Source organism: Pollicipes pollicipes, unplaced genomic scaffold (assembly GCF_011947565.3).
Source record: "Pollicipes pollicipes isolate AB1234 unplaced genomic scaffold, Ppol_2.1 Scaffold_6686;HRSCAF=7923_pilon_pilon_pilon, whole genome shotgun sequence".
Taxonomy (NCBI): Eukaryota; Metazoa; Arthropoda; class Thecostraca; order Pollicipedomorpha; family Pollicipedidae; genus Pollicipes; species Pollicipes pollicipes.
This window is the reverse complement of record NW_023596921.1, coordinates 40785462-40812830: the sequence shown is the minus strand read 5'-3', so window position 1 is coordinate 40812830 and position 27369 is coordinate 40785462. Positions and strand designations below refer to the sequence as shown.

Below are 27369 nucleotides of genomic sequence, written 5' to 3'. Positions count from 1 at the left end.
AAATAAAGCTGCGCTTCCTCCAGAAACAACGCGGATTCGTCACTATTGTCACAATGTACAGAACACATTTCCTGATAGCCCAGCACTGAAATACGCCACACAGAACATTTGATATAATGCGTTGGCAGCAGCTCCATTCTACGTCAGGCAAAATCCCGCTAGAATGCTCGGGTTGTGCGTGCGTCTGGCTCGCTGTTGATTTCGTGAAGCATAAATTGAACGCTGTGTAAACAATGGTATCGCGATTAGCCCTGGCGCGTCGGGCCTTAACCATTGTCCGCCAAGAGCAACACATTTGCGATCAATAAGATCAGCAACAAAATGCAGTGGAGTTGGTTCCATCTGTACGTCCATACAGACCAAGGCGTTCAGCTCGGTGACGACCGATTTGGGCATCCTGATCCAGACTTCAGATGATCTAACTTCCCAGCCATCGTCAATACCTTCACGGCGTCATAGTTCATTGTTTCCGGTCCAGAGCAGGCATTACGTAGGCCACTGTGGAGCGATATTGCACGCTGAGGTCGCCCCACGTTGACTCGCTCTTCCAATACGCGTAACGTCCCATTGTCCTATACACACTGCACAACTACAAGTCAATGAGGTTGCCTTCCCAGACGCGTGAGCTCGCCTGTTGATGTCACCAGTTACATGTGCGGCGGGTAGGTGCTGCGAAGGGTGCACGTGCCATGGCGCGCCGCTGACCAGCCCGGGCCTCTCGCGCGCTGCCTGGCTAGCAGCCGCCGCTCTGGAGCGGCAGAGCGCGCGCCGCGTGCTGAGCTCGTGGTGCGGCTACAGCCGCATCATGTGGTGCAGGTTGCGGTGGAAGGGCATCTGTTTGAAGGCCGTCGTGGGGGCGGAGGGGGGAGACTGGACTTGCAACCAGCCCAGCACCACGGGGTCGCCGGGCAGGAGGTCTGCGTCGAGCTGCCGGTTGGGCAGGAAGTGCGACACTTCCGGCCGCGTCAGGCGCTTCAGCTCGGCGCCGAGGTCCGCCCGCCAGCCGGGGTGCGGCGCCAGGATGACGTTGGCCGCGAACAGCCGGTCGGAGGCGCGCCGCGGCGCCGGCTCGTCGTCGTCGTCTTGGTCGGTGAGGTCGGAGTAGTCGCGGTGGGCGGCCCGGCGGCGGCGCGGCCGGCCGGGCGACACAGCCGGCGCCAGCGCGCGCAGCCAGCGGCCGGCGCGCGGCTCGGCGCCGGCCACCAGCGGCCGCTCGGCCGAGTGCGAGCGGCTGCGATGAGAGGGCCAGCGGCGCGGCCGCGGCGCCGGCGGCGGCGTCAGCGCGCGCCGGCCGAACAGACCGCGCCGGTGGCCCAGCTCGCGCGCCGCGCCAGAGTCGATGCTGTCCGTCGACATGGAGGGCGGGCTGCCGGCGCGGCCGAGCGGCGGAAGGCGCGCCGCGAGACACGCCGAGCACCGCGAGCACTCGGACGTCTGACTGCAGCTGCAGCTGCTGGCGCTGCTGCTGCTGCCGCCGCTGGAGTTCGTGTCAGAGTCAGGGTTGCGTCCCCCCCGCTAGTCGGTGCGCGTCTTGTACGTGTTCTTCCAGATCTCGACGAGGATGACGGACTGGTGGAAGCGGTAGAAGATGGTGAGCGGGAGGCTGATCCTGGAGATGACGCCCCAGGCCAGGAAGCCGTAGTAGTTGAACTGCATCTCCTGCGAGAGCCAGTGGTGCGACATAAACGTGTCCATCATCCAGAGCGTGGCGTTGGAGAAGAGCAGGAAGGTGATGACCTGGCGCCCCGGCTTGGCCTGCTGCTGCTGGCGCGTGGCGCACTGCCGCCGCACCGCCTCCGACACCAGCATGCCCTGGCACGTGGTCTGCACGATCAGCGTCACGTTCAGCACGAACAGCACCAGGTGGCGCGGCTCACCCAGCTGAATGCCGCCCACGATGAGGCCGAAGATGCCGAGCAGGTACACGCCGATGATGGTAACGGAGGAGAGCATCGAGTCGAGGTGCAGGGGCTTCTTCTTCTGCGCTGCCGCCAGCTTCGGCACTTGATAGAAGCCGACGAGCGTCATGACCACGGACAGGCTGAGCACGACCAGCTGCGTGCCGGACGACAGCCAGAACATCTGGTCCTGGAACTCCTCGCTGTCCTTCATCACGAAGAAGATGATGAGGACGACGATGCCGCCGACCAGGCAGAGCAGGCCGAGGAAGAGGCCCTTGGAGGCGGCGCGGCAGTCAGTGCGCCACTGCTTCCGCCGGCGCGCGTCCAGTGTGCTGCCCTCGTCCAGCTTCTTGGTCTCCGACTGCTTGCTGCGCTCCCGGCCCACGGACGTCCACATGATGTACGTGACGGCGGCGGCGATCAGACTGCCGGTGATAGGGGGTCGTTAAGAGCTGGCCGCGGCTGGGCGCCTCAGAGCGTGTGGCCGCGACTGAGCGCCCCAGAGCATATGGCCGCGTCTGTGAGGTCCGGACGAGCAACACTGGTCACAACGTATCCTCGACGTTACAGTGGTTGACGCTTTGTCCCGCTAATCCGGCTAGAATATGCGAATAGACAAGTCCGATAAACTAGTGGACTTTCTGGGTGCTTTCTTCGATGGATACTACCCGTGTATGTCACTTGAATCTGGACTACGCAGCATGTGCAGGGTGAACAAGAACTTCCGACCCAGCTTACCTGTACTCCACGATGAATGGAAACAGGTATGGCATGGACTTGGTCCACATTTGACCGAGGGTGTTATTATTGTAACACTGATAGAGCCGCATCACCCTTTGCGCATGTGCCGTGGTGAAGGAGAATGCAGAGCCGTTGACACACGGCGCCGGCAGCTGTTCGGATCCTGCAAACGATGTGTATTTTAACCGATGCCCACCTGCGCATGGCGGCAAGGGCATTCGTCGCACAAGATTAGCACGTAGGTTGTCAACCTGCGCGGATGAAAACGATCACGTGGACCACCAGCAGGGGCTTTACAAAATCACTCCGACCCCGTGGTTTTGTTTCGCACCTTGTCTGAGCTTGACAGTGCGCGCATTTCACCACACATCGGTTTTTTGTGGTTTTTGTTTTTTGCTTACTTGTAGCCTATTAGAGCATCGTACCTCCTGCAAGAGGTACGACAATGCGACACACGCCACCACACGAGTGTGACGCGACGAGGAATGCGCCCGCGCTCGCGCCGGACGGCTCACCTCCGCCGTACGGGTTCCCATAGTAGAGGACGCCCGAGTCGCGCAGGTCTAACGTCCGGTCGATGGTGGGCTCGGTCGTGCCGTCCACGTCCAGGTAGCCCTCGTAGCCCAGGTCCTTCAGGCCCGGGAAGCCTGCACGCGACCGCAGTCAGACCGTCAGCGGTGTGAGTTGGATCCGGGTAGGGTCACGCAAAGGGAAACGCTCCAGCGGGCGCGCAGTGTCAGCCGACGCCAAACACTACGCGAAGGCCGATTTCACGAGCCTCTCCGTGGTGACACGTTCGCCCAAACAAACTCTCCGGAGCAGCGGCCACGTGAGGCACTTGCCATACCGCAGCTACATAGACGCTTCGGCTGTTGCCTGTCGGTCAAGTGTGCGCTGGGGGCCGACACTGATAGACCCCCTCTCGCGCCCTCGCCGCGCGTCCGGCCGCGCCCGCCGCCGCCGTGCCTCACCCTGGAGCCGGAGGGCGCTGGGGCTGGGCGTGCCGCCGTACTGCAGCGGCCGGTCCGGCTGGGCGTGCAGGTGCACGAAGTGCACCCACTCGTGCGCCGAGTCCCAGATCACCATGCGGAACCACACCGAAAGGTTGGTGGCCACCAGGTGCATGAAGCCGAACCGCGCCATCTGGCCGAACTTCTCCACAACCACCTGCCGGGCGGGGTCAGGCGGTGTCAGGGTCAGACGGTGTCGGGGTCAGGCGGTGTTGGGAGAGGCGGTATAAGGTCAGGCAGCGTAGGGGTCAGACGACGCCGGGGTCAGACGGTGTCAAGCTCAGGAGACAGGACAGGGCCGGCCGAGCCGACGCGTCACCAACTGCCAGTTTGGGTCGGGTGGTGGCAGGATCAGGGGGGGGGGGGGGTTCTGCACGAGCTTAAGTCACGGTCAGACCCAGACGGTATCAGAGTCAAAGTTGAGTGCAGCTCTGACTTAACTTTTGTGTCATCGCATGTACGGCGTGATGAAGAGGGATGGAGGAATGAGGAGAGCGGATAGGACAGGGTTAATAGCTGACAGCAGCTCGGCAATGTTCAAAATTCAACGCAAAAAGTCGAAGAACGAAAAATTCAAACGCCATCATGTGGATCCCGGGCCAACACAATCACGCGTAATTAACAGAACCTAAAGCTCACATCGCGCGGGTTTCTGATTGCGATAGCTTGCTTTCCAGATCATCAAAAGACGCCAAGCGCTAACAACCCTCACCTCTGAGTTGACGAAGAGGAAATGCATCTGCAGGAAGGTGAAGATGGCCTGCAGGATGGGGTGGGCGAACGACAGCTCGCCGCTGCAGGTGGTGTCCGTGGTGGAGCGCATGGCAATCTCCAGACCGTTGAACACCAACGTGCCGAACCCGAACACTGCCGATAGCACAACGGAGGGTTAAACCAATCTCAGTGCAAACCCTACAGTGGAGCATGGCACTCCGTGAGCTGGGCGTTGGGAGTTCAGCAATGCACGCTGAGGCCCGATCGGTGCTGGACATGGGACAAAGTAGACGCAGAGTTAAACATCGGACAGTTGGAGGGAATCGCGGGGTCAGCTGGCGCTGGTTGGCTCCACTAACGCACAGTTGGTTGAGCGTTTGTGCACGGCTCCGTGTGGAAGGTCGTGGTTTCGAATCTGGCTATCGGCTTACAGTTTTGTCGGCCCTGCGATTACCAGTGAGAGAGACCGACACGCTGAGATATTCCAGATTTTGAGTGTTTTGTTAACAATCCAACATAGGTCGGGTTGCTGACGGGATGGTTCAGTTAAGCGATGGCTTTGACCATTTTTGACAATCTTGTTGTTCATTGGAAATACGTACCTTTTACCTGACTTGCAAATATATCACAATGAATGTTCTAATCAATTCAAACGAATCACTGGATGCTAAAAATTACCAGATATCAGGCATCAATTGTATGAAACCTCGTGGAATTTCATGCGCTGGATAAGTGAGTTCCATAACTGTCGTACCCGTGACTCTAAATGACCACTTTTGACTGCCGGCGATGCCGAACGAGTATCGTACAACATCACGCTGCCGCTTCGCATCAACCTATCCTCGGTCCACGGCTGCCAGTCGGCACCCACGCGTTAAAGATGTAGATAAGCGTGAAGACCTCCCGGCTGACTGTCGAGCACCGTCACTCACCTCCTCACCTCTCTCCATTCCGCTCACTCTCTTCACCGCCTTTGAGAATATAGCCCGCAAATGCGGGGTTGCCCGCACCCAACACTACGGTCCCGGTCTTGCGTTACTCAACGCAATGCGGTGAATGCACCTAGTCGATAACCACCATTGTCAGTGGATCGATTCAGTACCACCCTGAAGGAAATAAATTTGCAATACTTCCTTGAAGCTAAAATATCAGTGAAACAAACGCACTCGAACCTCCTTGTGCGGGCACGTGATACGCACGGTCTAAACAGAAGGCCTCGCTCAACACGTGGAGGTATGCGTAATGGCTTAGGTACGACTCCCCACCATTCAACATCCGGCAGCTGCGCCCCGTCCGCCACCAGCCACCAGCCAGTCACTCACGGAGCGCGCCGACCCGCAAGTAGAAGCTGGTGCGCGTGGTCTTGGAGCGCGAGATGTGCGCCCGCTTCAGCGTGCCGAAGCTGGCCAGGCTGGTGATGTCGGCGTCAGCAGAGGTCAGGTTCTGCTTGGATGACGTCACGCTCGGGATGTTGTCGGCCACCACCGTGATGTAGATGCACAGGATGGCGATGATGCTTCCCACGTACAGGTACATCATGAAGACGCCCTGCGAGACGGCAGTGTCAGTAGTTGCTCGTGCTGGCGTTTGGGTTGTTTGGTGTGGTGCGCTGAGATTGCCATGAAAGGAGACGTTCGTTTCCCGTCCGTTCGCGCAATGCTGTTCACCAGATAATGGTGTCACACGAGACACTCACACCAGCTTTTGATACTTGACCTTAATTTACCCACGTTGCGACCGCTACAACTGAACTTCGACATTAATATGCAGCGGCCTCAAAGTCAGTGGTGAAAGTGTTGACTATCTCGGTCAGACGAGTTTCAGCAGGTGTGTGCCGTCGATCTGCTGCGTCGCGCCCGCCACAGCTTCACATGTGAGAAGCGTGGTGGTCTATTTCATGACGCGACGCTTTCTCTGCATTCGTTACGGTAGATATACAAAGCAGACTTGTGAGGACAGAGATCAGTGACTGCGGGCGGAAATAGCACCGAGCTCTCTGAAAGCCAGAAAGATGGCTTGCATCTGTACACCAAGTCATTTGGGACACCTGGTTGCGGAAACAGTGTCTGAGCAACAGCCTTCGCCATTGAAGTGGATCTGGACCCAATGTCACTCCGGCATGGACGTAGTTTTGCAAAATGATTTGGGGGGGGGGGGGCTAAGCGATGGAAAAATGAAGTCACCTTCCTTCAAAATGCGCTGACAAATCGGTTTCTCCAAGGATGTAACCCACATTTTTCTCAAAGTTGGGTGGCTGGAGCTCAAGTTAGGGACGGGCTGCAGTCCTTACAACGGAACTTTTAAAAAATGCATCCTACACTCCGGTAAATGCAAGACTGGCGCAGTGCAGTAGCTTGTTCACCGACGTCACTGAGACGGAGGCGCGTACTGGGGATACCGCGGCTTCTCTGACCTGGAATGTGAGTGGCAGGATCGAGTTGTCCATAACCTCAGTGAGGCAGAAGGCGATGGTCAGCAGCACCACCAGCTTGCCGTACATGGAGGAGAGCACCACCCACATATGTGTGCTGAAACGGAAGCGCAGGCGTGTCAGACAAAAGGCAAAGGTTACGGCGAATCTCTGCTCTGACGTGATGTGAGATCAATTCCAGTGAAGCATGTGACATTTAACAAATGCCCTCAAGAACCTTTTGACGCGCTCAACTAGTAAATTGTGTACGGTAGTAGATGCGCTGCCAGCGTTCTCGTCCATCGATTCAGCTGGTTTTGGTGACTGTGCTATTTTGCGGGAGTCATACGGCTTCAACGTCATATTCCGCTGGCATGCAGCCTCATGAACGGTTCCTGAGGTCACAGTAGCTCGGGCTTAAGAGCTTTCAGCCACCCATCCACGGATGCTGATCACTGAGACAGATGACTGAAGTCGTCAGAGGTCGATTTAACGACATTATCCCGGCTCCGAGCAGTTTTTACTAGAGTAATAGTGCGGTACTGCCGGTGGGAAGCTGGAGCAGATGGCTACGCTCCAGACGCTGCTACTCGTACGCAGGCGGACAATGCCACCTCGTCGGTATTGTTCGGACCGTACGCACTCGGATTACGACGTGAACTGTTACTCTTCGCAAAACCGAGGCATTGTCGGCGGGCGCCAACGACCGCTGCCCAGCGCGACGTGACGTCCGCGTCCATGCTCCACAAAGCCCACTCCAGCTCTAAAATCGCCGCTACACGCTCCGTTGTCAGGCGGTGGCAGCCAGTCATTCCGCAGCGGACTGTGATCGCTGCGGTCCTGCGGGCCGAGCACAGCGGAGCTGTGGCGCTGCAGTCTGCGTCACAGTCTGCCGCGGTCCGGCAGTCTGGGTTTCGCCCCGCTGAGCCATCGTGGTCTGCGGTGAAGCCCAGCTGTAGTCGCGCAGCCTGGCCTGACCCGTCTGGTCGTAGCCGAGGACCTGCTCTCCGCCAAGGACAGTGACATGAGGTGGCGCAGCCTTGGATGCAGTCCGGCTGTGGTTCTGTCGCCCCAGAGCAGGCCCCAGCACGACCCCGATCGAGCCCAGCAGTCCCAAACCTGGACGGAGCTTTCTGCTTAGCGTTTTAGAGTGAACCATCTCCCAGCTAATGTTTGTCTTGGGCTCATTTATATTTGTCTGAAAACCGACAAAAACATGCCACAATAATACTTAACATAAGCAATAACGCACAACTGAACATACCACTAACATCATGCTTTGAGGACAATGTACCTCGGGAAGCTAGACTCCTTCCCCCTGAATTGCATGACATTCTGTAAACAGCCTCAGACACGGTTCAATTACTGCTACAGGACCTAGTGCACTTGGGTCCTGAACGGTGCTCAGCAACAGCCAATCGACTCTCGCTCCGGCGGCCTAACCGTGCCCAGTATCAGCCGTTGCAGAGCCGCGTACGCAGGCTGGTCACGGCCGGCCGGCCGCCGCACCGTTACCGCCGCGGTCGCGGGGGCCGCTGGAGCAGCCCGGACGCCGAAGAGCAGCCGTGCGCGTGGCGGCTGGCGGCGGGGGCCCGGCGTTTTTCCGTTGCCACGTTTTTTGATGCCAGTTGTAACGGAGGCGGTAGCGAATCGCTCGGCGCGCAGGTGTGCGGATGGCACGGGTCAGCGTGGTAGTGACACGGCGCGCGGGTCGGCCAGAGACCCCGAGCGCCGACAGATGGTGCGGACAGCTGCCGTGGAATGTTGAGCGGCGGCAGCCTCGGCGGCGGTGGCGGCCTCCAGGTGTGGGCGCCGGCTGGCGAACGGATTCACGGGCCCGCAGGCTTAGAATTCATGAGCCAATCGAAGACTGAAGGCAGTGGCCGAGGCGCCGTTGCTTATGGAGCCCGGGGCGGGCATGAAGTGCTTTTTTCTAGACGTGGCGGGTAACGCAACTGCATGACGTCTTCGTGGCATGGTGTGGGCTTCGTTTGGGCGGTTTGTGAACACTCTTCTAAATCATCGGCATCATTTCGAGCTGACAGTTTATTGGACGTCACGTCCATGTCGTGAGATGGTAAGTGGGCAAAACATAACAATACCCCACAAAAACCAAAAACAAAAGCAAAACCCATCCATGCTGGAGTGTTGGGGTGCCGTAGTGATAGACAGCTGATCAAATTTCGTCACCGCGCGAGAAACCAATGGAGATTGCTTTTTAAGAATGGGCTTAATCGTGCGCATTCTTCAAAGAGAATTACCACACGGAATAAGATACAGCACGATACGCTAAGAATGTTGAGGGTTTCGAGTTTCCTCCCTACTGGAACAAAAATTGTGATCAGCGGAAGTTGTGTCGGCGGATGTGGCTGTCTTAATAAAATCGCTTGAACGAAAGACAAACCACACATTTATACTCACATTTTAGGACGACACAGGTGCTAGCAGTTCAGACTCCACTCGGTTCTGTCAGGTCCCGCGATCTTTGGTCGAGCTTTCTCCAAGTCCTTCTTGGTGGGGTTTACACCACCTCCAGACGAGCCTCACCCAGTGCATGCGTTTTTCGCTGCTCCCGTTCGTTTGATAACGAATTTTCGCTCTCAACACGGAAGACCTATCGCCCTGAACTCCGGTGCTACCACTCCACAGATCCCGCCTCTCCCTACTGGCGCCTGCCTACCGGCCGGGATCACCACGCAGACACTCCCGGATCACACCAGAGCCGCGTCACTTCACTCCCCTGACACTCTGGATCACACCAGAGCGACCGCTCTTCTCCACTGCTTGACACCCCGGATCACGCCAGAGCGACTGCTCTCCTCCACCGCTTGACACCCCGGATCACACCAGAGCGACTGCTCTCCCCCGTCGTCTGACACTCCGGATCACACCGCGGCCGCCACGCTCTCCTCTGAGAGAGTGAGCAGGGGCGCGCCGCGGCCGTGGCCCCCGCTGCTTAGTGGGCTAACCGGCCCGCTCCGCTGGCTACGCGCGCAACCGGGTCAGCACACGACACCCCCGCCGGCCATCTCCCTACTCGCACCGGCGCCAGCGGAGCGTGACGGGCTGCCCCAGCCGCCAAGCCAGGGCGGGCTCGGCAGCAACAGGGCGGAAACGATCTGGTCGACTTGATCAGAAGTTATGGCTCATTGGAGCGCCTCTCTCGTTGCCCATGGTCTTACCCCTCAGCTCTGCGTTTCGGTCTAGTTGACTCAGTCTGGCTAAGACAAGGGTGCACGGGTGCAACAGGTGAGCCAGATTTCTTAGATATACACAAACGCCTGGCATACCTTCGAAGTTAGTATAGCATGCAATGAGGCCGCCAATGAGGGCGTACCCTCCACGCCGGGTGTTTTTACTTTTTCATCGCAAGCGGCCTATGACCACGGCTCCTTGGAAACGTTCGGGGCAAACTGAACACGTGGTGATCTCAGACATCTGAGCTCACAACTGATAAGTCCAGATGTTTCTTAGCCACGTTTTCCATCCATTTTTGCCTAGCATTTTGCTAATCCTTGCTACATTATCATTGCCAACTTCGTCGTCATGTCGCACTGGGATCCGAGCAGCTCAGTGCAGCTCAGTGCAGTGCAGCTCAGTGATGCGATCACTTGCCGAGCGCCATAGTAAGGGCCCAGGAGTGCTACGTTCGACGAAGTGCTGTCTAATTTAGAAGGCATGGAATGATGGCTATCCATGCTGAGCTGTGAAGAATATAAGATAAATTGGGTGCTTGTCATACAGGGATTAGGGCCGAGGGCTTTTTGCTGCCTGTGATATAGCACGATTATGATACGATAGGACCAAGGAATATCTATAATAATGCTAAGAGATCCATCAGACTCAGCTATGTCGTAATTGTCAATTCATCAGATATTCGAAGAATCATCTTTCTTTGGCCCAGTGCGAGACGATCGCCGGCAACACAGCTAGGTTGAAGGCATCGAAGGGAGGCGTTGTTTTGGAGCCTTACGAAAAGGAATCAGCAACATGAGCTCCTAAAACTTATCTACACTCTTTTCGACAGTAAGACGCTTTTCGAAATGACACGGGATACTGCTCAAGCTTTCAACTAATGACTTCTTTGGAACATTCCGATACATAGTGCAACCAAACGCAACGCCATTGCAGCAAAGACCGACAAATAGAGCGCACTTGAAAATGATGCAAAGACGCAGCATAAGCGTGACGCTATTGACAGTAATTTAATTGAAACGAATACGCAGAATCGCCGAGTGTTTATCCGTTTAGAGCGTTTTGTGTTTGTTCCACATACCGGCTATTTATAACGGTCCCAGTCTCATCAGTCGTTGTCGTTAGTCAGGTGTTGTATCCCATTCTACGTCGTTTTGTGCCTCACATTGCAGAAGAATCACTGAAAGCTATTGCACACATCGGGCCAAGAAATATAGACATGAATGTGTTATTACAATTTTGTATTTAGTAACACTTGCAGCGCGTGTCCCCCATGCTTGTCTCCAGCGGTAGCTGTTCATTCCGTTGCCTCGCCTCCGTAAGCTTTTTGTCAATACAACACTGTTCAAAGGTCCCAGCTTTACGTGCGAATCTTGTCTTATCTACAATGTTCCCACTATCACAGCGAGCGGCGATTTGGGCCGTTCCAGAGGTGCAGTTGCACGCGCTAGTTGGTCCGCCAGAGCCCGACGACCGCTGGCTTATGAATGATCACAAGTCACACCCGCTGCACCAAATCGTGCTCACTTGCTCCGTCTGCCGTGACCGAGGCTCTTAGCACCGGCCAGAAATATTTCAAGGCAGGGAGCGCGAAGGCAGGGAGCAACGTTCACGGTGGTGCTCGCGGCTGGGGAGAGTGAGCGAGCCTAGATGTGTTTCTCATCGCTCCAGATATCCATCGGATCGCGTCGCCGCCGTTTCCAGGTCGCCGGTTATCGTGCACGCGTCTTTGGGAGGGAGAGAGGACACGGTTGCTGACCCAGTCAACGCGCCGTGTTGGCACCGCGGGTGGCCCGCCTGAGTGGCGATGACGAAGAACGTTTCGGTTTCGCCCACGGGTTTAGGACTCCGGGTTTTTCTAGTGAGGACTTTACCGGATTACATCACGCAGCACGACAAGGTCGCGCAGGACCCCCGCTTGCTACAGGGAGCGGTCCGGCTCCAGTCGCTGGTGGATCCGACCACGGAGCCGGGACCCAGCCATTTGCCGCGCGGAGAGCCACTGCTGCGATGACGCGCTGTGGTCCCGTCGTCCACATGAACTGCGCATGCTGAATACCATACGTGTGTCTCGGGTTTTACTTTGCAGTTGCTACCGGACGAAATTGTCCGGATTAACGTGACTCCGAATGTGTTTGTCTTGTGCTGATGCCGAACAACATTGGCCGGCTTCACGTAGCGTAGCCCCTCCTGTCCCTTGCTTTGCGCCGGATAACCAAAGCCAGTTTACCGTAGCTCCTTCCTTGCCCTTCATCAAAAAGTAATTACGTAAGCTGTTCAGTGCATTAGGGAGGAACAATATTCACTTAGATAAGTGAAAAATGTTCAGCGCAAAATGGAGAAAAACCAGGAGAATGGAGATATAGTCGGGTTAAATATCTCCATTCTCCTGGTCTTTCTCCGAGGGATAAGGCTATTACTACTGCCTTATCTAAAAAGCAATTCATCCAGCCCGGAAGTAATCTAAGATCTTCGGGGCAAAAGGCAAAATTTGTTCATGCACAGTCTCTCTGTGTCCCGCGTGCAGGTCGCTTCTGGAATCAGGGAGCCTTTGTCGCTTGCCGTCTCCTGCCCTCATTAAAAAACAAACCTTGGGTTCCGTGTGTCGTGTTGCAGTAATATCTTGGTTTTTGAACTCACCATGAATCGTAAGATAATTTTCCGCAGACTGAGCCACAGCAATAACGAGTAAAACGGCGCTGTGAATATTGTAGCATGTGAGTCGTTTGCTTCTTTCGGCCAGTTTTTGTTGGTTTGCTTCTTTGGCAGTCATCAAGAGAGACCATAAAAATATCACTGAATGATGATCGCACGGTCAAACTAAATCTCAAACGTTCTAGAGTGATGGCTTTTGATGATATCCTCTGGTTTTCAAAGAATCCCATGCAGTTATAAAAGCGTTCAGCTAAGTTCAGTCAAAGCCGTTAAATAATCAGCGTGATACAGCTGTTGTTTCAATAAATAGCAATGCGTCGATACGATCAATCAAATGTGTTACCCCCTTACTTTGAACCTTTGGCGACGTACGGTAATCGGGAACGACACGGGAACGATATTTTGAAGGCAGCAATCCACTGTTCTTTGCACATGCTGACACGTCGGTTACGGCAGTGTGCTCGCGCCGCCAGCCGTGTCACGCTCGCCCACTTTAGGTGAATGAACTATATTACGACCCCAACGTGGTGCAATTACGTGCACTGTTCCGGCCCTTACCTCGCTAATGCTGTGGGCGGCATGCAGGACCCTCTGGGCCGTTGGTGCACCCGGGCACTGGCGCTGCAAGTTTTCGACACTCTACTGCCTCTTTGGTCAGACGTAGTGAAAGCTTTAAAAGGCGGCTAACCACCCAAAAATTTGCATACAAGTGCCAGTAATAGTTTTTTACATAGTTCGTTCGGGAAAATGCTCGAGCTTTTGTGGCAGAATCTCTTTGCAGCATGTTTACGTGAGCATTCAAACTAGGTGAACATCTTCCACTGGCTCACCAGAGCAACGCGAATGGTCCTTTCACCGCAGCCGCACACTTACCAGGGCTCCGTCTGGTCCCAGGGCGCGGCGTCGCCGCTCTCTGTGTCCTTGCGCTTCATTTTCTTGTCCTTGTCCTTGTCCTTGTCGTCGTCGGGCTTGAGCTTTTTGTGCTTCTTCTTGGCGTTGGGTCCCTTGGTGAAGCTGGAGGGGACGGCTAGGGGTCCGAGAGGTGGCGCCGGCGGCGGGTTGGTGCCATGGCTGCTAGACGGCAGGTTGCCATCCAAACTGTCCCGGTCCGGGTTGTCGCTGTACGCTGAAACAAGACGAACGGGTCAGGCTACAGACCCCGTCCACAGTCGCAGGCTGTGAGTGGCTCACACCTGTGAAAAGGTGCACAGCGCTGGAAAACACGCGACCGTTCACCGCTGGTGCGTCATATGCGCAAAAAGCGCAACACCCATCTGGGCCTTAGCGCTAAAGTTTGGAATTTTGTCCCGTCTGGTATCTGACATTCATTTGTACCACTGCTCGTCATGCGTCCGGTACGCTGTTTAAATTCAAAGCGCGTCCGCCGCTGCCAGTTGTCCGCCCACACGCGTAAACTGTTGGCCACAAGACGGCTCCATGCGCCGGCCACCGGTACCGGTCACGGCTGGAGTTCCGGTCGGGGTTCCCTGCTCCCAAAGCGCCGCCACAATGGTAGCCGGCCTGCCGTCTGGACCGGGGAGCTGCCGGGGCGTGCCGTGATCGGCCCCGCTGCGCGCGCCGCCCAGCGGAGCGAAACCGAACCACGCCGACCGGGCGAGCAGCCCGCGCCGAACCCGAGCCCGCGCCCGCCGCTCAGCTCCCGGGGGAGGCTCGCGCCAGTCCGCGGCCAGCACCGCGCGGCCATTGGGGCACTTTCTGTCCTGCTAGACATAGCTGCTGTCTGCAACGAGACGTTTGTGCCGATCCTGGAATAAGGCTCGAAACCTGAGCCTTCAGTCAGCATTTCCCTTGTCCGCCCCCGGAGCTCAATCGGCTCCAGCGCCCGCCATTCAGCATACACGCGGCGGAGTGAGTGGGTTCGAGACGCTTTGGTGCTCGTTATTTGCGCTAAGCAGGGACAGTCTGTGGCCGGTGGCAGCGGCCTCTCAAGTTCAGGTAAGGTCAGCGGACGGGCGGTCCGTGTCCAGCATTGTGGCACGCCAAACGTCCGACACAAAACTCTGCCGTTCAACTGAAATTTCTTAACCGTATGGTGGGGTCAGCGCTCAATCAACAAGCCCTGCTTAGCATGAACTGCGGGCAAGAAAACTATCCAACACAAATTTTGGGCCTAGATTTATTAAAAAGAGTAGTTAAAGAAAACCTAAATCTTCCTGGGTGGTGTGCACTCGATTCTAAGATTTATCTAAAATGGTTAAATGTAATAGATAGTGGTTAAGGTAACATCAAGGTAGCCTAAGATACTTCATCACTGAATTTTTAGGAATCCTAGATCTCTTCCGATGAAAAACTCTTTCAGGATTAACATGTGTTTTCAAAGCATTGTTGCCATGTTTTCCATGACTCCTTTAGTTACACGGCTTTTTCTGTTGACTCTCATTCAAAGTAAAGCCAGGCTGGGTTGTGCAATATCCAAAATTTAAACACAAAGCTACAAAACGTCCTGCAAACTGCAATGCCTATAGAGCACCTCCTTGCAGACGTCATTTCTCAATGGTCTGCACTTAGAGGCGTATGTGACAAAGTCTGAGAGAGGTTTATTTGTTAAGTAGACGAGATAAGCAAATTTCAACTTACCAAATACCAACATATGTCCGTTTTAAGAAAGGTTGGTGTGGCAGCTAGAACAGGGGGAGTATAGCATTATGGACCCACTTTATAGACTGCCGAAAGACTCACTAACTTAATTCGCATGACTACCTCCTTGTGTCTGTCATGAAAGGGACATACTGCTGTACTGTACGCGACAGATTTGAAATGTTGTAAAATGGGCGAAAGTTTTTCACCGGCATCAGCATTTTTAGATTCCCTAATGCATGAATTACGAGCTTGGCTAGCTTATGTCCTTGTTTCCGCCAAAGTCTAACGCAATGAATCCAGCCTGATAAGACTGTTGTGCAATACAGCACGTGCGTACCACGTGAGTCTGCCCACCTGCGAAATATATCTGTAGAAATGACGCCACCAGAGAAGAAATCATTTCCTCCAGACTTTCGCTTTTTGCTAACCACGCAACTCCGTTATCTGCATTCAAATGGCATGCGTTCCAGTTGCACGGTAATTAAGTTTCACCACCTTTATCTAAATGTTTGGATATCTAATCATTCCAAGCTTTTGTGCGAAATAGCTACACGGTTCACATTAAAGTTGCTGTTTTTAAATGAACAATAATACATTTTGTTTCCAAACAAGATGGCCCGGGAAAACTGCACGGTAGCATCTTTCCAAAGATCAGCAGCGTGGTTTAAGTCACTGGACAAAGTTCTTGATCAAATCAAAGTCCATTTCCTTTATAGAGCCCAAATGCTGCTGCGTCTACTTTCATCTGCGGCTTTTGCGCCATTCATCGTGTGCAGGGAATAACAAAATAAACAACCTCTTAAATCTGAATGTCAAAACAGAGGTTTTTTGTTCTTAGAGCCTCAAAAATGCTGCTCGTCTTATCCGAGTTCAATATATGGAAGCCTGCACATCTGAATATGTCCTGGAAATAAACATTGGTGAGCACAAATCCCGGGAAGAATGGAACCATGGTCGCACACCAGAGAAAAGAGGCTGGAATTGTAATCGCCTTCCAAGCATGACGGTGACTGATGACGGCAGACACAGCTCAGCTGTGGCCAATGGAGTAGTGCGGCCGCGATAAAAGGCTCCCACGCTTCCGCCGCGAACGGCCACCTAATTGCCTAAGCATGGAAACTGGGTGGGAGCCGAGCGTCATCTGCTCGTGCTTGTGCGCCTCTGTCCTCTCCCACGTTCTTATTGTTCGTGTTGTTGTTCCGGTAAGTGCAGAGAACACTGGACACCACTCCACCCATGCGCGGAGAATGCACTCGTTGAATTGTTCACCCGTACATTATGCAACTTGGTGAGCAACTCTAGAAGCATCAGCTGTCATGTCGAACAGTAGTCGCTGCATGCGACAGCGCCTGCAGCACTCAGAGTTGGGGCTTCAAAGAAGGAAAATCCTTTCACACGCTTAAAAGAGCGTTGACATGGCTGGGAGATGACTTGAAGGCAGTCGGTTGATACAAAAAAGTGGTTCACGTTAAACACCGGAAAACATCGGGAAGGTCCAACAGCAGTTCGTAACAATCCAGTGCACGTGGTAACCACAGACGTGCCGCCTCACAGGACAGGGTGATATGTGGTGAAACCCCGCCTCATTTACAGTGGTCAGGTGAGATCAGCGCTGTCTAAGCCCGCTGGATGACAAGACCTGCATGGTAATTTCAGTTTGTTCAACTTCGCTCACTCACGCCCTCCAGCCCTGCTTATGAATCGTATTCTTTACTTCATGTCCCTTGGGACGGTAAAGGACCTGGTGCTTAGACAGCTTAGGATTACAGTGAAGACAGTTGCTAGGGGACGTGTGGGCGCCCGGCTGCTTAATACAGAATGCAAGTAGGCTGCATCCATAGAATGAAAAGAGATCAAAGCAGACACGCAACCAGATGCAATACTTAAATGGTTCTGCGGAGGTAAAAATGGATCACTTTAGCAAGACTGGGTCTGTATATTTCTAACAAACATGCCTGATGAGTGTCAAGCGCAAAACCGGCTCACGAGAAAAAAAACAGCCGTAGCGAAGCTGTGAATGGCTGCCAGTTGTTCGAGGTGTGACGGATTCGGTGCAAGGAACGGATCTTCAGAGATATTTATTAGGGCACCACCAACAGGCGGACGGGAACAAGCCCCCCCCCCCAATCCTCTAAAAAACCAAATGCAAAGGAAAAAATCGTAAAATACAACGGAACATCTACAGGAGTAGCATGGACAGGAACACCATATACAATCGATATACTTTTTAACTCTGTGGTGGATCTCCTATCATTTACCCTCGACTACCGCTCGACAAACCCGCAGCAGACGAGTCCGGAGTAGTTTACCTTGCCCGTCTCCCCCTCGCCCGAGCAGCACCTCGCTCCGCACAGACCACTGTCCTCCGGCTCCAGCTCCAGCTCGCTCTGTACTGTCCCGCACCCGCCCTGCCGAGGCCGCTGCGAACAGCCGGCGCCGGCGCCGGCGGCCAACAGGCGGCGCCGCGGTCGCCGCAGTGCCCCGGGCGACCGACAGATGGCAGGCTGGTCACCGCCCAACGGGTGACGCCGGCCGCATCGTTCATGACCGGAGCTCTGGAACCGTGACTCGAAGCACACGGCGGAATCGATCTCCGGTTGCCGGTGTAGCGTTCACACTCGTGTTACAGCTGAGTTGGCGTGCGACATGTGCAGCTGCCGTGTGATCGTGTCTCGACTGCTAAGCTTTTACGGCGCGGTCGTTTACTGACTGATCACTTGCCATGGGGTCCTGGCGTAGAGGAAGCCATCCATGATCAAAGCTAGCAGAGGGAGCTCGGAACCGTCGGCTCTTGATGATATGTGATCAGACGCAAGCCGGTGCGCTGATGCTCGCCCACCACACCGGGTCTGGACGAATGACCACCTGTGCGACTTCGGTTATATGCCAAGAATATGACCATGGGTTTGAGCTCTTCCAAAGAGCAAAATCCCTGACACCATTTAGAGGATAGGAGTGAGGCTAAGAATGAAGCATGAGGCTATAAAATAAGCTACCACTGGCGATTTACGGTGAATTTGTGATGCAATGAATGATCAAAAAGTATATTCCTATTCAGCTCTTTATTAGTGTTTTTTTTGTTGCCTACGCATTCTCTACAGCTGCAGAGTCACAGAGTTTTTGAAAGGTAAAAGGCAAGCAACGATTCAACCAAAGGGAAAAGTTGTTCTCCGTCGCTATGTCAGGCAATGCTTGACGAAGCAGACCGCTGTTGGTTAGAGTATTTGGTGTTATCATGGTTCTGGTTTCGAATCTCACTGATTACAGGCATTAAACTGAACTACCCGATTGCTTCAGATGTATGCGACGTTTGGACTAAAAAGGAATCAGCCTTTACGTAATTCGTAGACAAATCCATCACAGCTGTGACTGGTGAAAGATGCTGACTAAGGAGCTAATCGGCAACTACTTGAAAACTGTCGCACGTCCCAGTTTCGAGGCACAGAGGGATACCGTGACTCACTCGAACTCAGACGCGCTGTGCGGTGTACAACAGTCCCTAAAGCCGCGCCGGCAGCGGCGTGGGAACAGGCCACCCGTCACCGCCAACTGCAGTTATGTAATAGTTGTGCGGTCACCGTGAAGTGAACAGCGTTTAGTAGCGGTCTGTGCCGACAGCAGGCACCGATTCAGCGAGGCGGCTGCCAATCACGCTCACAGATGGCGTTAGCGAGTCATGTGCCTGGCACGCAGCGCCACTCCGTGAGCGCGCCAGCGTTTGGAACTAAAGCCTATTGCGACTCTCCTCGAAAGAATGCTGCACATCTGCACAAGTAGTGAGCAGTGTGTTGTACGGAAGATAGCCTCCGGACTGTTTTGAAGACCGGTTGCACCATGCTGCAGTGGTCTAGCTAGGCGGGACCTTTGGGACCACCCCCGAGTCCCTGGGGTGGTGAAATGCCCTGTAGCCGTGAGCTCTGCTGCTTTTTTGCAGCTTGAGACACCCATAGGAATGCTCAGAATTTCTTGTGAAAAAACATGAAACGAGTTCCCGAGACCTAAAATAGCATCCCAAGGCTAACAATTCTCCGGATAAAAAGTGCCCTTAAGTAACAAAGGCGGTTCCTTGGCTGAATGGCCCTGACTGGACTGGTTCGCTTGCGTCCCACCTGGACGAGCTCCTGGCTGCGCCACTGCGCAATTGGCGGGGCTGGCCTGCTCTCAGTGGACGAGAGGTGGTGTTTGATGCGCAGGAGCTCCTTGTCTTCTACGCTCGAGGGGGGAGGGGAGGAGGGAAGAGTAATGAGCATGCGCCGTAAAAGTGGCGAACGCTGCTTACTATTGTGCGAGAACTAAACATGCCATCGAAAGTGGTTCTGATGACGCAAGCCTGGCAGGCTCGCCCTTTCCGCCTGGTTGATTGCGACACTACGTTTTTAAACGCGTCGACTCGGAGATTATCTTCCGCGATAGCGCCGGTCGAGTGAGCATTTGGTGACGACCACTGTCTAGGCGGTCGTCTGACCTCACGATCCTGTCACGCAGAGCCGCCTCGAGGGTCAAGTGGAGCGAGACAAGCGCGTGTCCGAACCGGGCTGGACTGGTCGCTGCCTCGCCATCCGTCTGGATGCGTGGTGTCAGTTGGCATGCATATAAAACGATTATTTCCGATGGCACGACTGATGTGCAATCAGGAGGTACCAGTATTGTAAGAAGTGTACAGAACACTGATAAGTCGCGGGACAGAAGGCAGCTGTCATCCTTTTGGGGGTCGCCGCTTGGTGCAAAAGGCTGTCTGCCGTGGGATAGTATTCTGCATGGTCGCCTCGCCAAGAACGAGGCGACAATGCGGAGTAAGCAATACCACACTGTTGATCTCTAACGAAGACCAAACGGCGATCAGGAATTGCCACAGCCATCGTAGAACAGCATGTGCGCAAGTGTGCGGACGAGCTGAGCCCTCTGTCAGCGATCGCGCTGCGCCATTCGCACCACCGGTTGACAGTGCCTTTGGATTGACACTTCTGTAGCCTGATAACACAGGAGACACAGCGATCACGACCGGGGGCGTGGGTTTAAAAAATGAGCTGGAGGGTTGAACCGTAAACAATGACAAAACCTACCCCACAATACACCAACAAACGAGTTTCTCTATGGGTTTCGCCTGAAAATGTATGTGTGTGGGGGCTCCTCATTCCAACTAAATATGCAAACTACATCACTGATTCGACGCAGGAACTTGAGCAGGTAATACCAGACAAGAGGCCGCGACCTTACTTCAAGCACCAACATATTTTTCTGTCTGTACACTCTGCGTTCTACTGTGCGCCCCTCACAGTATATAAACCGCAGAGCGTGAGTGCTCCACAGCGCGCACGTCTGCAACAATGCACGCGCAACTAAGGCGTCGAGCCCGATGTCATGCAATACCAAATGTGCTAGCACGATACCGTCTCTAATGATCCCTTAGCCACGTCTTCATGCGGCGGTCGGTGCTCGTCGTCTCAAAGTAATGACCGCATTTCAGTGGCGGGCAAACCGCCGGCAGGTTATCCCGATGTGTTCGGCGAGCGTTTCCAGGCGGCTAAGACTGGCTATATCTCCGCATGTCTCAGCCAGTAGGATTCTCCACGATTTAGATAAAATCCTAAGCAACTTAAGGTTCGTTGTGCGCGAAATTAGCCCAGCAGTCTAAGTCCGCAACCAGCGACGACAGCAGCATGTCTTGGGCGTCATGCTTCATTTTCGGTCATTAATGTACCATCCTTATGGCGGCGTTATCCACTGCTGACAGCCGTGAGAACCTTCTGTCCCTTTCTTCTCCTTCCATTCATCGAATTCCCCTCATCTGGGTCGACACCCTCGTTGCTCGTGAGTGATCGATCGCGAATGTCTTGAAAAGCTTTGACATCGGTAGTCGGCCAACCCAGATCCCGGGTATGTCTGATATGACTCCATTAGTCACCAACTGTGGACAGCAGCCCAGACTGCCTGACAATGAACTGTCGTGCCACAAATCGTCGTAATGGTACCAATGTGATTTGCCTAGAACAGCCCATTGGCTTGTACACGAGCTACGCGTGTATCTTGTGAATAAAGAAGCATGTGATGACTACTTCTGTCTACTTATGGTACTTGCCGCAATCACAACCACCAGTGGTACTGCACTGCTGTATTTGAACATGCTTCCGTTAATAGTGTGCACTCCCTGGGATATCTGTGTGCGTCCGAGTGTGGTTTTATGAAGTCTATTGTGAAAAGAAATATCACAGCGTCACGTAATAGAAGGCCCCATGAATCACAAGAGCGGGTTCTATTCCTGAAAAAATGCGAACGGCGGCATATTTATAGATATTAGTCATGTTCGTAAAACCATTTTGTCATGCTTACTACCATTCCGAACAACATAGTTTAAGTGATGTTATTCACGGAAAAATGACGAATATCCTCCAGAGGCACGATAGGAACAAACAGCTCGCTCTCAGTCGAAAGCGACAGACGCCATCTGATATGCCATTACCAGCGATTCTGGAGCGGTGACGGCAGTGTTTACGTACATAGTTTCCCTCGACCTCAATGGCCCACCAATTCATGGCTCTGGCCCGACACCAGCAGAGGGATGACTTCCGTTATGTTCTGGGCGACGAAACGGACCCAGCGGGAGCCTTCCCGACCGGGGAGCGAGAGAGCAAGCGAGCAAGAGACCAAGAGAGGAGGAAAGAAGGAGAGGAAGGGGCCGAGAGAGCAAGAGATCAAGCGAGCGAGAAAGCAAGAGGGCAAGAGAGTGAGAGAGCGAGAGAGGGAGAGAGCGAGAGAGCAAGCGAGCGAGAGAGAGGGGGAACAGCCAATATAGAACAAAGGACGGAGCCGGGGCCAAAGCCAGAGTCGGAGGCAGCGCAGAAGGCGGAGCCACAGCCGGCGGCGCGCCGGCAGAGCGTGCTCGCGGCGTTCTCACTTCCCACGAACGCCGCTCGCGAGTAACCAGCCGTGTGATTATTCTGTTTGCCCGGCGGCGGCGAACCATGCCATATCGGTCATTGGGTCAGGGGTGACGGTCGACCGGCCACGCCCAGAGGACGGTAGCCATGTTGCTGCGAGATGCGCACGCGAGATGATGGCGGCCATGTTGCTGCGAGATGCGCACGCGAGATGATGGCGGCCATGTTGCTGCGAGATGCGCACGCGAGATGATGGCGGCCATGTTGCTGCGAGATGCGCACGCGAGATGATGGCGGCCATGTTGTTACCGGATGCGCAGCACTGAGACAATGGCAGCCCCATGCTGCTACCGGAAGCAGTGAGCCCTTATGATGTTGTCCGTTTGTATTCAGTGAGCAAGATCCCGATATAATGGCGGCCATGCTGTTAATGTTGCTACAACCTGCTGATACTAGCACTGGAGGCAGTCACTCGGGAAGAACCTGGATGACGGAGCTCGTGTTTGCAGCAAAGAGTATTACTTTTTAGAAGAAAGGCTCTCCGGTAGTAAAAGTCACTAAAAAGCGAGTAGCCCGAATAACAACTAAGTTATTAGTATCAGCATTATGACTATGTATAGTGGGTGTCACTTAGACTGTTCCAAACATCACTCAAGTGATTACGATTCATACCGTGTGTACCAAGCCACCTTGTTTCACCGACGAGAGGAGAGCACACAATTATCTGTGATTTCGTTTTCACCTGCTCTGTCGGATGTATTCATGATGTAACATTGACGGCGTTTGTCACAACGCCTTCGTGTTGAAGCGCTTCATGCATACGCCAGCGACATGTCATCGGTAACTGCAGTTGAAGGGGTGGCAATCACCTACAGAGTGGCGCAATCTAGCAGGGCGACACTTTCCCTTAGCAAACCTCACCTCTTCAACTCTATTGCCTAATTCCCATTCACTCTGACTTCATGGCTCGTGCTGCTTTGTGCGGTGTTTTCACTTCTCCGTGCTGCCCGACACAAAAGGCGGTTCAAAGTCCTGCCCGTGCAGGGATCCTAACGCGGTACCATAATGTCTCACGTGCATGGAAACTATGAAAAATGACGTTTCTCCCGATGGAGAAACCAAACCCCGTCAGGCGTGGCGTCGCTTATGCCACAGTGCAGCTGGACAGCAGCAGATGCTGCACATCACGCCACTGAAGAGCTTGTTCGTGACGAAAAACAGCTTCAACCAAACGAGAAGCACCGAGCAAGAAACGTTGAAAGCTCAGGCATGCTCAGACCGTTTGGGTGAATGGTGGGCGACGACCAAATTTGTAAGCCCCTGGTCTTACATTGTTCGTAGTTCGTAGTAGAAGCACACAAGGCGAAAAAGGTTACGTCTGCGGGTTTTTGCTTATAGTTTAAAAAGCAAAACCACAGGCTGGCTATATCGCCTGATGTCGAGGAACCGTCCTATCGCTAAATGTAAACATGCGATTGTCGCTAAGCAAATTGTTAGGAAATCAGGAATGCGTTCCCATTGTGTATAAAAAACAGGACCTATTGTTGCGGCGGACGCTAATCATCCAGCGAGCCTGGCTTCTCCCTGCCCCGGTCAGCCCTCGCGAGCCCTGTGTCGCTCGGCCGGCGCCGGAGATGAGCGGTCCCGCTGTGGGCGACATCGAGGCTGAGTCCGCACTGCCGCTGGCCGGCGGACAGTGGCTGACCCAGACTGGCGACCGGTGGAGCGGAACGGCCAGGTCCGCCCGCCGACGCCGCTGGGTCACCGGCCGTGTACGGGACTTCTGCGCGCCCGCACCACCCGCCTGACACGTCTGGCGGGCGCCGATTGGTCGGGGGGGGGGGGGGGGCGGAGACGGTGCGGTCAGGTGGTGGTGGCCAGGCCCGCTTGCGTGTGGCATGCTCAAGGTTCTTCAGAATGACAAGAATGAAACCGGTTGAGTTTGGAAACCCAATGGTTTCACTTGCTGTAATCAGGCAGAAGATTTATACTGGTGGGCATGGAAGGGACATAAAACGTTGTCGTAACTTGGACATAACAAAGAAATGTCATGTTTTCCCAGTGAAAGACGTCCTCTGTGGAGTCCCGCCCCATCGAGCCGGCAGTTGCTCTCAATGGCCGGTCAACTTGTGTGAGGCTTCGCCGCCCAGGCAAATGAAATAGGACGCGTTTTTACTGTCAACGTTCTATCGTGTATGCACTAGCTCGTTGTACATCGGGCCATCATGTTGGAAATGGACAACAGGATTTTTAATTTGGCAGAGGCTATCTATTTAAGCGTTTTTGCTGTCTGCTCCTGTCAGGAGATCCGTTACAGCTGAGCTAGGTACAAATGAATGATGGCGGGGAAATATTCTGCCATACATCACCGGAATTGCTTCATGGTCATTGCTGCTGTGAACCCAAATGACGACTGCAAAGAAAAGTAAACTGCCTCAGGCAGTGAGATGACCTTTTAGTTGCGAGACAAGCAATCTACTGCTTTAAAGGACACAAAGTACTGTTTGTTTATTTGGTGTACACAAAGTTATGTGATGCATACTTCATTTCAATTGAAGTCTATGCCGAGTCAAAACACATCAAACCATCCACTTTTCACTAAAACTGTACCCCATAGCAAGGTTTGGGGTTGTGAGAAAGATCATCTGCAAGAAACGGAATGCTTGAAAATACAGAGCCTTTGCTGTATGACACTCAATAACTTATGGACTAGGTTTAGTTCAGTCCCTATGACCGCACAACCATGACGTTACTTGAATATTATTGCCTCTAGGCTGATAACAAAACGCATCGTTTGCGTCAGGGAGCGAAAGGTATTCGCATCAGACCTGAGATAAGCTCACGTGAAAATATAAATTATATAACTTGTTATCATAACTTACTGCTCATAGTTAGCAATTCCAAAGAAAAGATTCGGCACCGCATGCTACACCAGTAAACATCCTTAGTAGTACATTCATCCTCAGCTGCCAGTAGAGTTACTGACGGGCTCCACATCGTCAGGAAAGATGGGTCACTCAGAGAGGACAAGCTCATGAGGACAAGAGGACAAGCATCTCGACGTCAACACCACGGGCGTCCAGGAATCCCTGGGTCCTGCCCTTATTTCCCCGGTGATGAGACATTGCTCGACGAACCGAGACGGGACTCCACATTCGGCTGATGGCTCGGACCGCAGGACCCGGGGTGGCCAGAGCCACCCGACAGCTGCCGGCCGAGCGGCGGCCCAAGTGGAGCGCGCGCCACCGCACGCAGCACCTCAAGCTGTCTGATGTCCGCCGAAAACTCATTACCCCCGCCGTCCACGGCGAGCCGCAGCCATGTGTTTGACATAACCATGTTCCGAAATGGCAGCCGGCGCAGCGTATTGGCTTTGGAGTCCGGAGGCGCCCCGTCGACGGTCCCGTCGCTGACCCAATTCGAAGCAAATGCGTCCGAAATAGCCGGGTAAGTGCTCTAATGTTCATCAGTTAGTCCTGAGCGCCGTCCGCAAATCAGCTGCCCCTGATGACGGCCGCACAGCATGGGTCAGCAGAGCACAGGAACGAAATCAGCAACCGGGAAGGAAAAAAGCAGGATGCCTCCCGAGCCGCCGTACCGCCGAATGCCAAGACCCAAATACAAAGCGTCCACCGGTCGGGAGATGGGCTGCCGCTAGCGCGCCAAACGGCACGCAAAGCGGGCGGTTTTGCCGCATTCAGACAGCATCCGGACCTAACTGTGCGGACTGGCGTCTGAATGCGATCGTGCCGGGCCGCCGTCATCTGGCCGCGCTGAGCGGCAGCGTCGGCGGTCTTCAAACCGCCGAGGGTCAGACGGCAGCTGCGGCCGCCGGCCGGTCGCACCGCTGCGCCCGGTCACACACCTCCTCCGGACCAGCCGCTGACGCCACGGGGCGGCCAGCCGCGGCTCGGCCTCGCCTGCAGGGCGAGCGGCAGCCGGCCACGCGCCGGGTTTGAGGCCCCCGAGGGTATGCATGAACGGTGCCGGCGCGCACCGCTACCGGCGCGACGGAACCATCTCGGCGGCAGCCAGCGGCCGTGAAGTCTCTCCGAGCGGCGCTGCACCGCAACGGTACCCTCACCGGCCGGCCGCGTAGCGCGCGCCGCCGATTCGCCTCACGTGGAGGCCGCGGCGCGCCACTTGCGGCGAAAATCACGACCGATGGGTTTCGCGCCGGAAATCACGCGGCGAGGTCGGGCCGTGGCGACCTGTAGCCTGGTACCGAAGGAGAAGGGAAAACCTCCCTCCGATGGACAATTAGCCATTGCTGGACGATTACACGGAGTGCAATGCATGCCGTCAGCCATTGGGAGTGCGAAACCATGCAGAGGTCACAATAATGCTATTCTGTCAGTCATAAGGTAACCCTGGGGATGACTGTCAGTCGGATGTGCCTACCTCCCCAGTGTTTGGGCCAGAGCTGCTCCACCGGCGGTCCGGGCGGCCGGTCTGCCGACGCTCTGCCGCCTTTCATCTCGCGCGCCGGCGGCACCTCGTCGCCGTCGACGCGGGGTTCGTCGGCGCCGGCGCGAGCCTGGACGGGCGCCGGTCGGGGCTCGTCGGCGGGGCGGGGGTCGGGCCGTGCGGGCCGTGGCGGCGGGGGGAGCCCGGCCGGGCGCACCCGCGCCGCCGGCTCCCGGCTCGCTGACACCTCGATCGGCTCGTAGGCCAATGTCGGCGTCTTGGGCGCCTTGGCGTCGATCTCGACAGTGGCGGCGTCGCGCGGACCCCGGTCCTGGCCCCGCTCCTTATGCCTCCTGCACGTGTGCCGATGATGGTGGTGCGCCCGCGCCGACGCGCGCCGCTCCGGCTCCGCCGCGCCCGCCATCCGGTTAAAGTGTTCGATGGCCCGACTGGCCGCACCGCTGCGTGTCAGCTCCTCGCGCGTCCTCGTCTTGGCGCGCTCCTCCTCAGTGGCCATCGCGATCCCGTCCGCGGAGAACACACGGCCGCAGCGCTAACGCCGGCGCGGCGACTGCGTCGGAGACGGCGACGCGCCACTAGACACCAACACCAGAGACCGCATCGCGGCGCAGGAAAGCAGCACCACACCACAGCCGCGCTCGGCCGCTCTCAGTCCGACCGCCGACGTCGGAGAGCGGCGGCCATCCGCGGACACGGCGCCTCGTGGGAACGACGTCGATGCCGCCGCGCGGTGTGCCGGTCGGAGCGCGCGCCGGCCGGGACGGAGGCAGCACGCGGTCTGGCGGGCCGGCCGGCCACCGCCTGGGCCGTCAGGCGGCGCCGGCAGCGCCTGCGGC

At 55.2% G+C, this 27369-nt stretch overlaps 2 protein-coding genes across 2 annotated transcripts in view; one reads left to right on the top strand and one right to left on the bottom strand.

Annotated features, from left to right (window-relative positions):
• LOC119108328 (hsc70-interacting protein-like) overlaps positions 1 to 1438 on the top strand; it is a 31171-nt gene extending 29733 nt beyond the window's left edge. The window contains 1 exon segment of the mRNA XM_037231905.1: positions 1335 to 1438. Coding sequence (XP_037087800.1) covers positions 1335 to 1438 — 104 coding nt within the window.
• On the bottom strand, positions 1309 to 26612 carry LOC119107899 (proton channel OtopLc). Its single transcript, XM_037231476.1, has 9 exons — positions 26507 to 26612; positions 13500 to 13752; positions 6780 to 6894; positions 5689 to 5914; positions 4365 to 4519; positions 3614 to 3809; positions 3158 to 3289; positions 2640 to 2805; positions 1309 to 2326 (listed from the first exon to the last, which is right to left on the bottom strand). Exons 1-9 carry the CDS (start codon positions 26580 to 26582, stop codon positions 1516 to 1518), a joined length of 2130 nt encoding a protein of 709 aa, XP_037087371.1. The 5' UTR covers positions 26583 to 26612; the 3' UTR covers positions 1309 to 1515.
• Positions 26613 to 27369: the final 757 nt, after the last annotated feature.

Excerpts from the sequence above, each read along its gene's own strand:
- LOC119107899 (XM_037231476.1), bottom strand. The coding sequence starts at position 26,582 with ATGAAAGGCGGCAGAGCGTCGGCAGACCGGCCGCCCGGACCGCCGGTG. Across the intron at positions 3,810-4,364 it reads TCCTCTTCGTCAACTCAGAG|GTGGTTGTGGAGAAGTTCGG; the intron begins GTGAGGGTTGTT and ends CCCGCCCGGCAG. Across the intron at positions 2,327-2,639 it reads CCATTCATCGTGGAGTACAG|TCTGATCGCCGCCGCCGTCA; the intron begins GTAAGCTGGGTC and ends TATCACCGGCAG.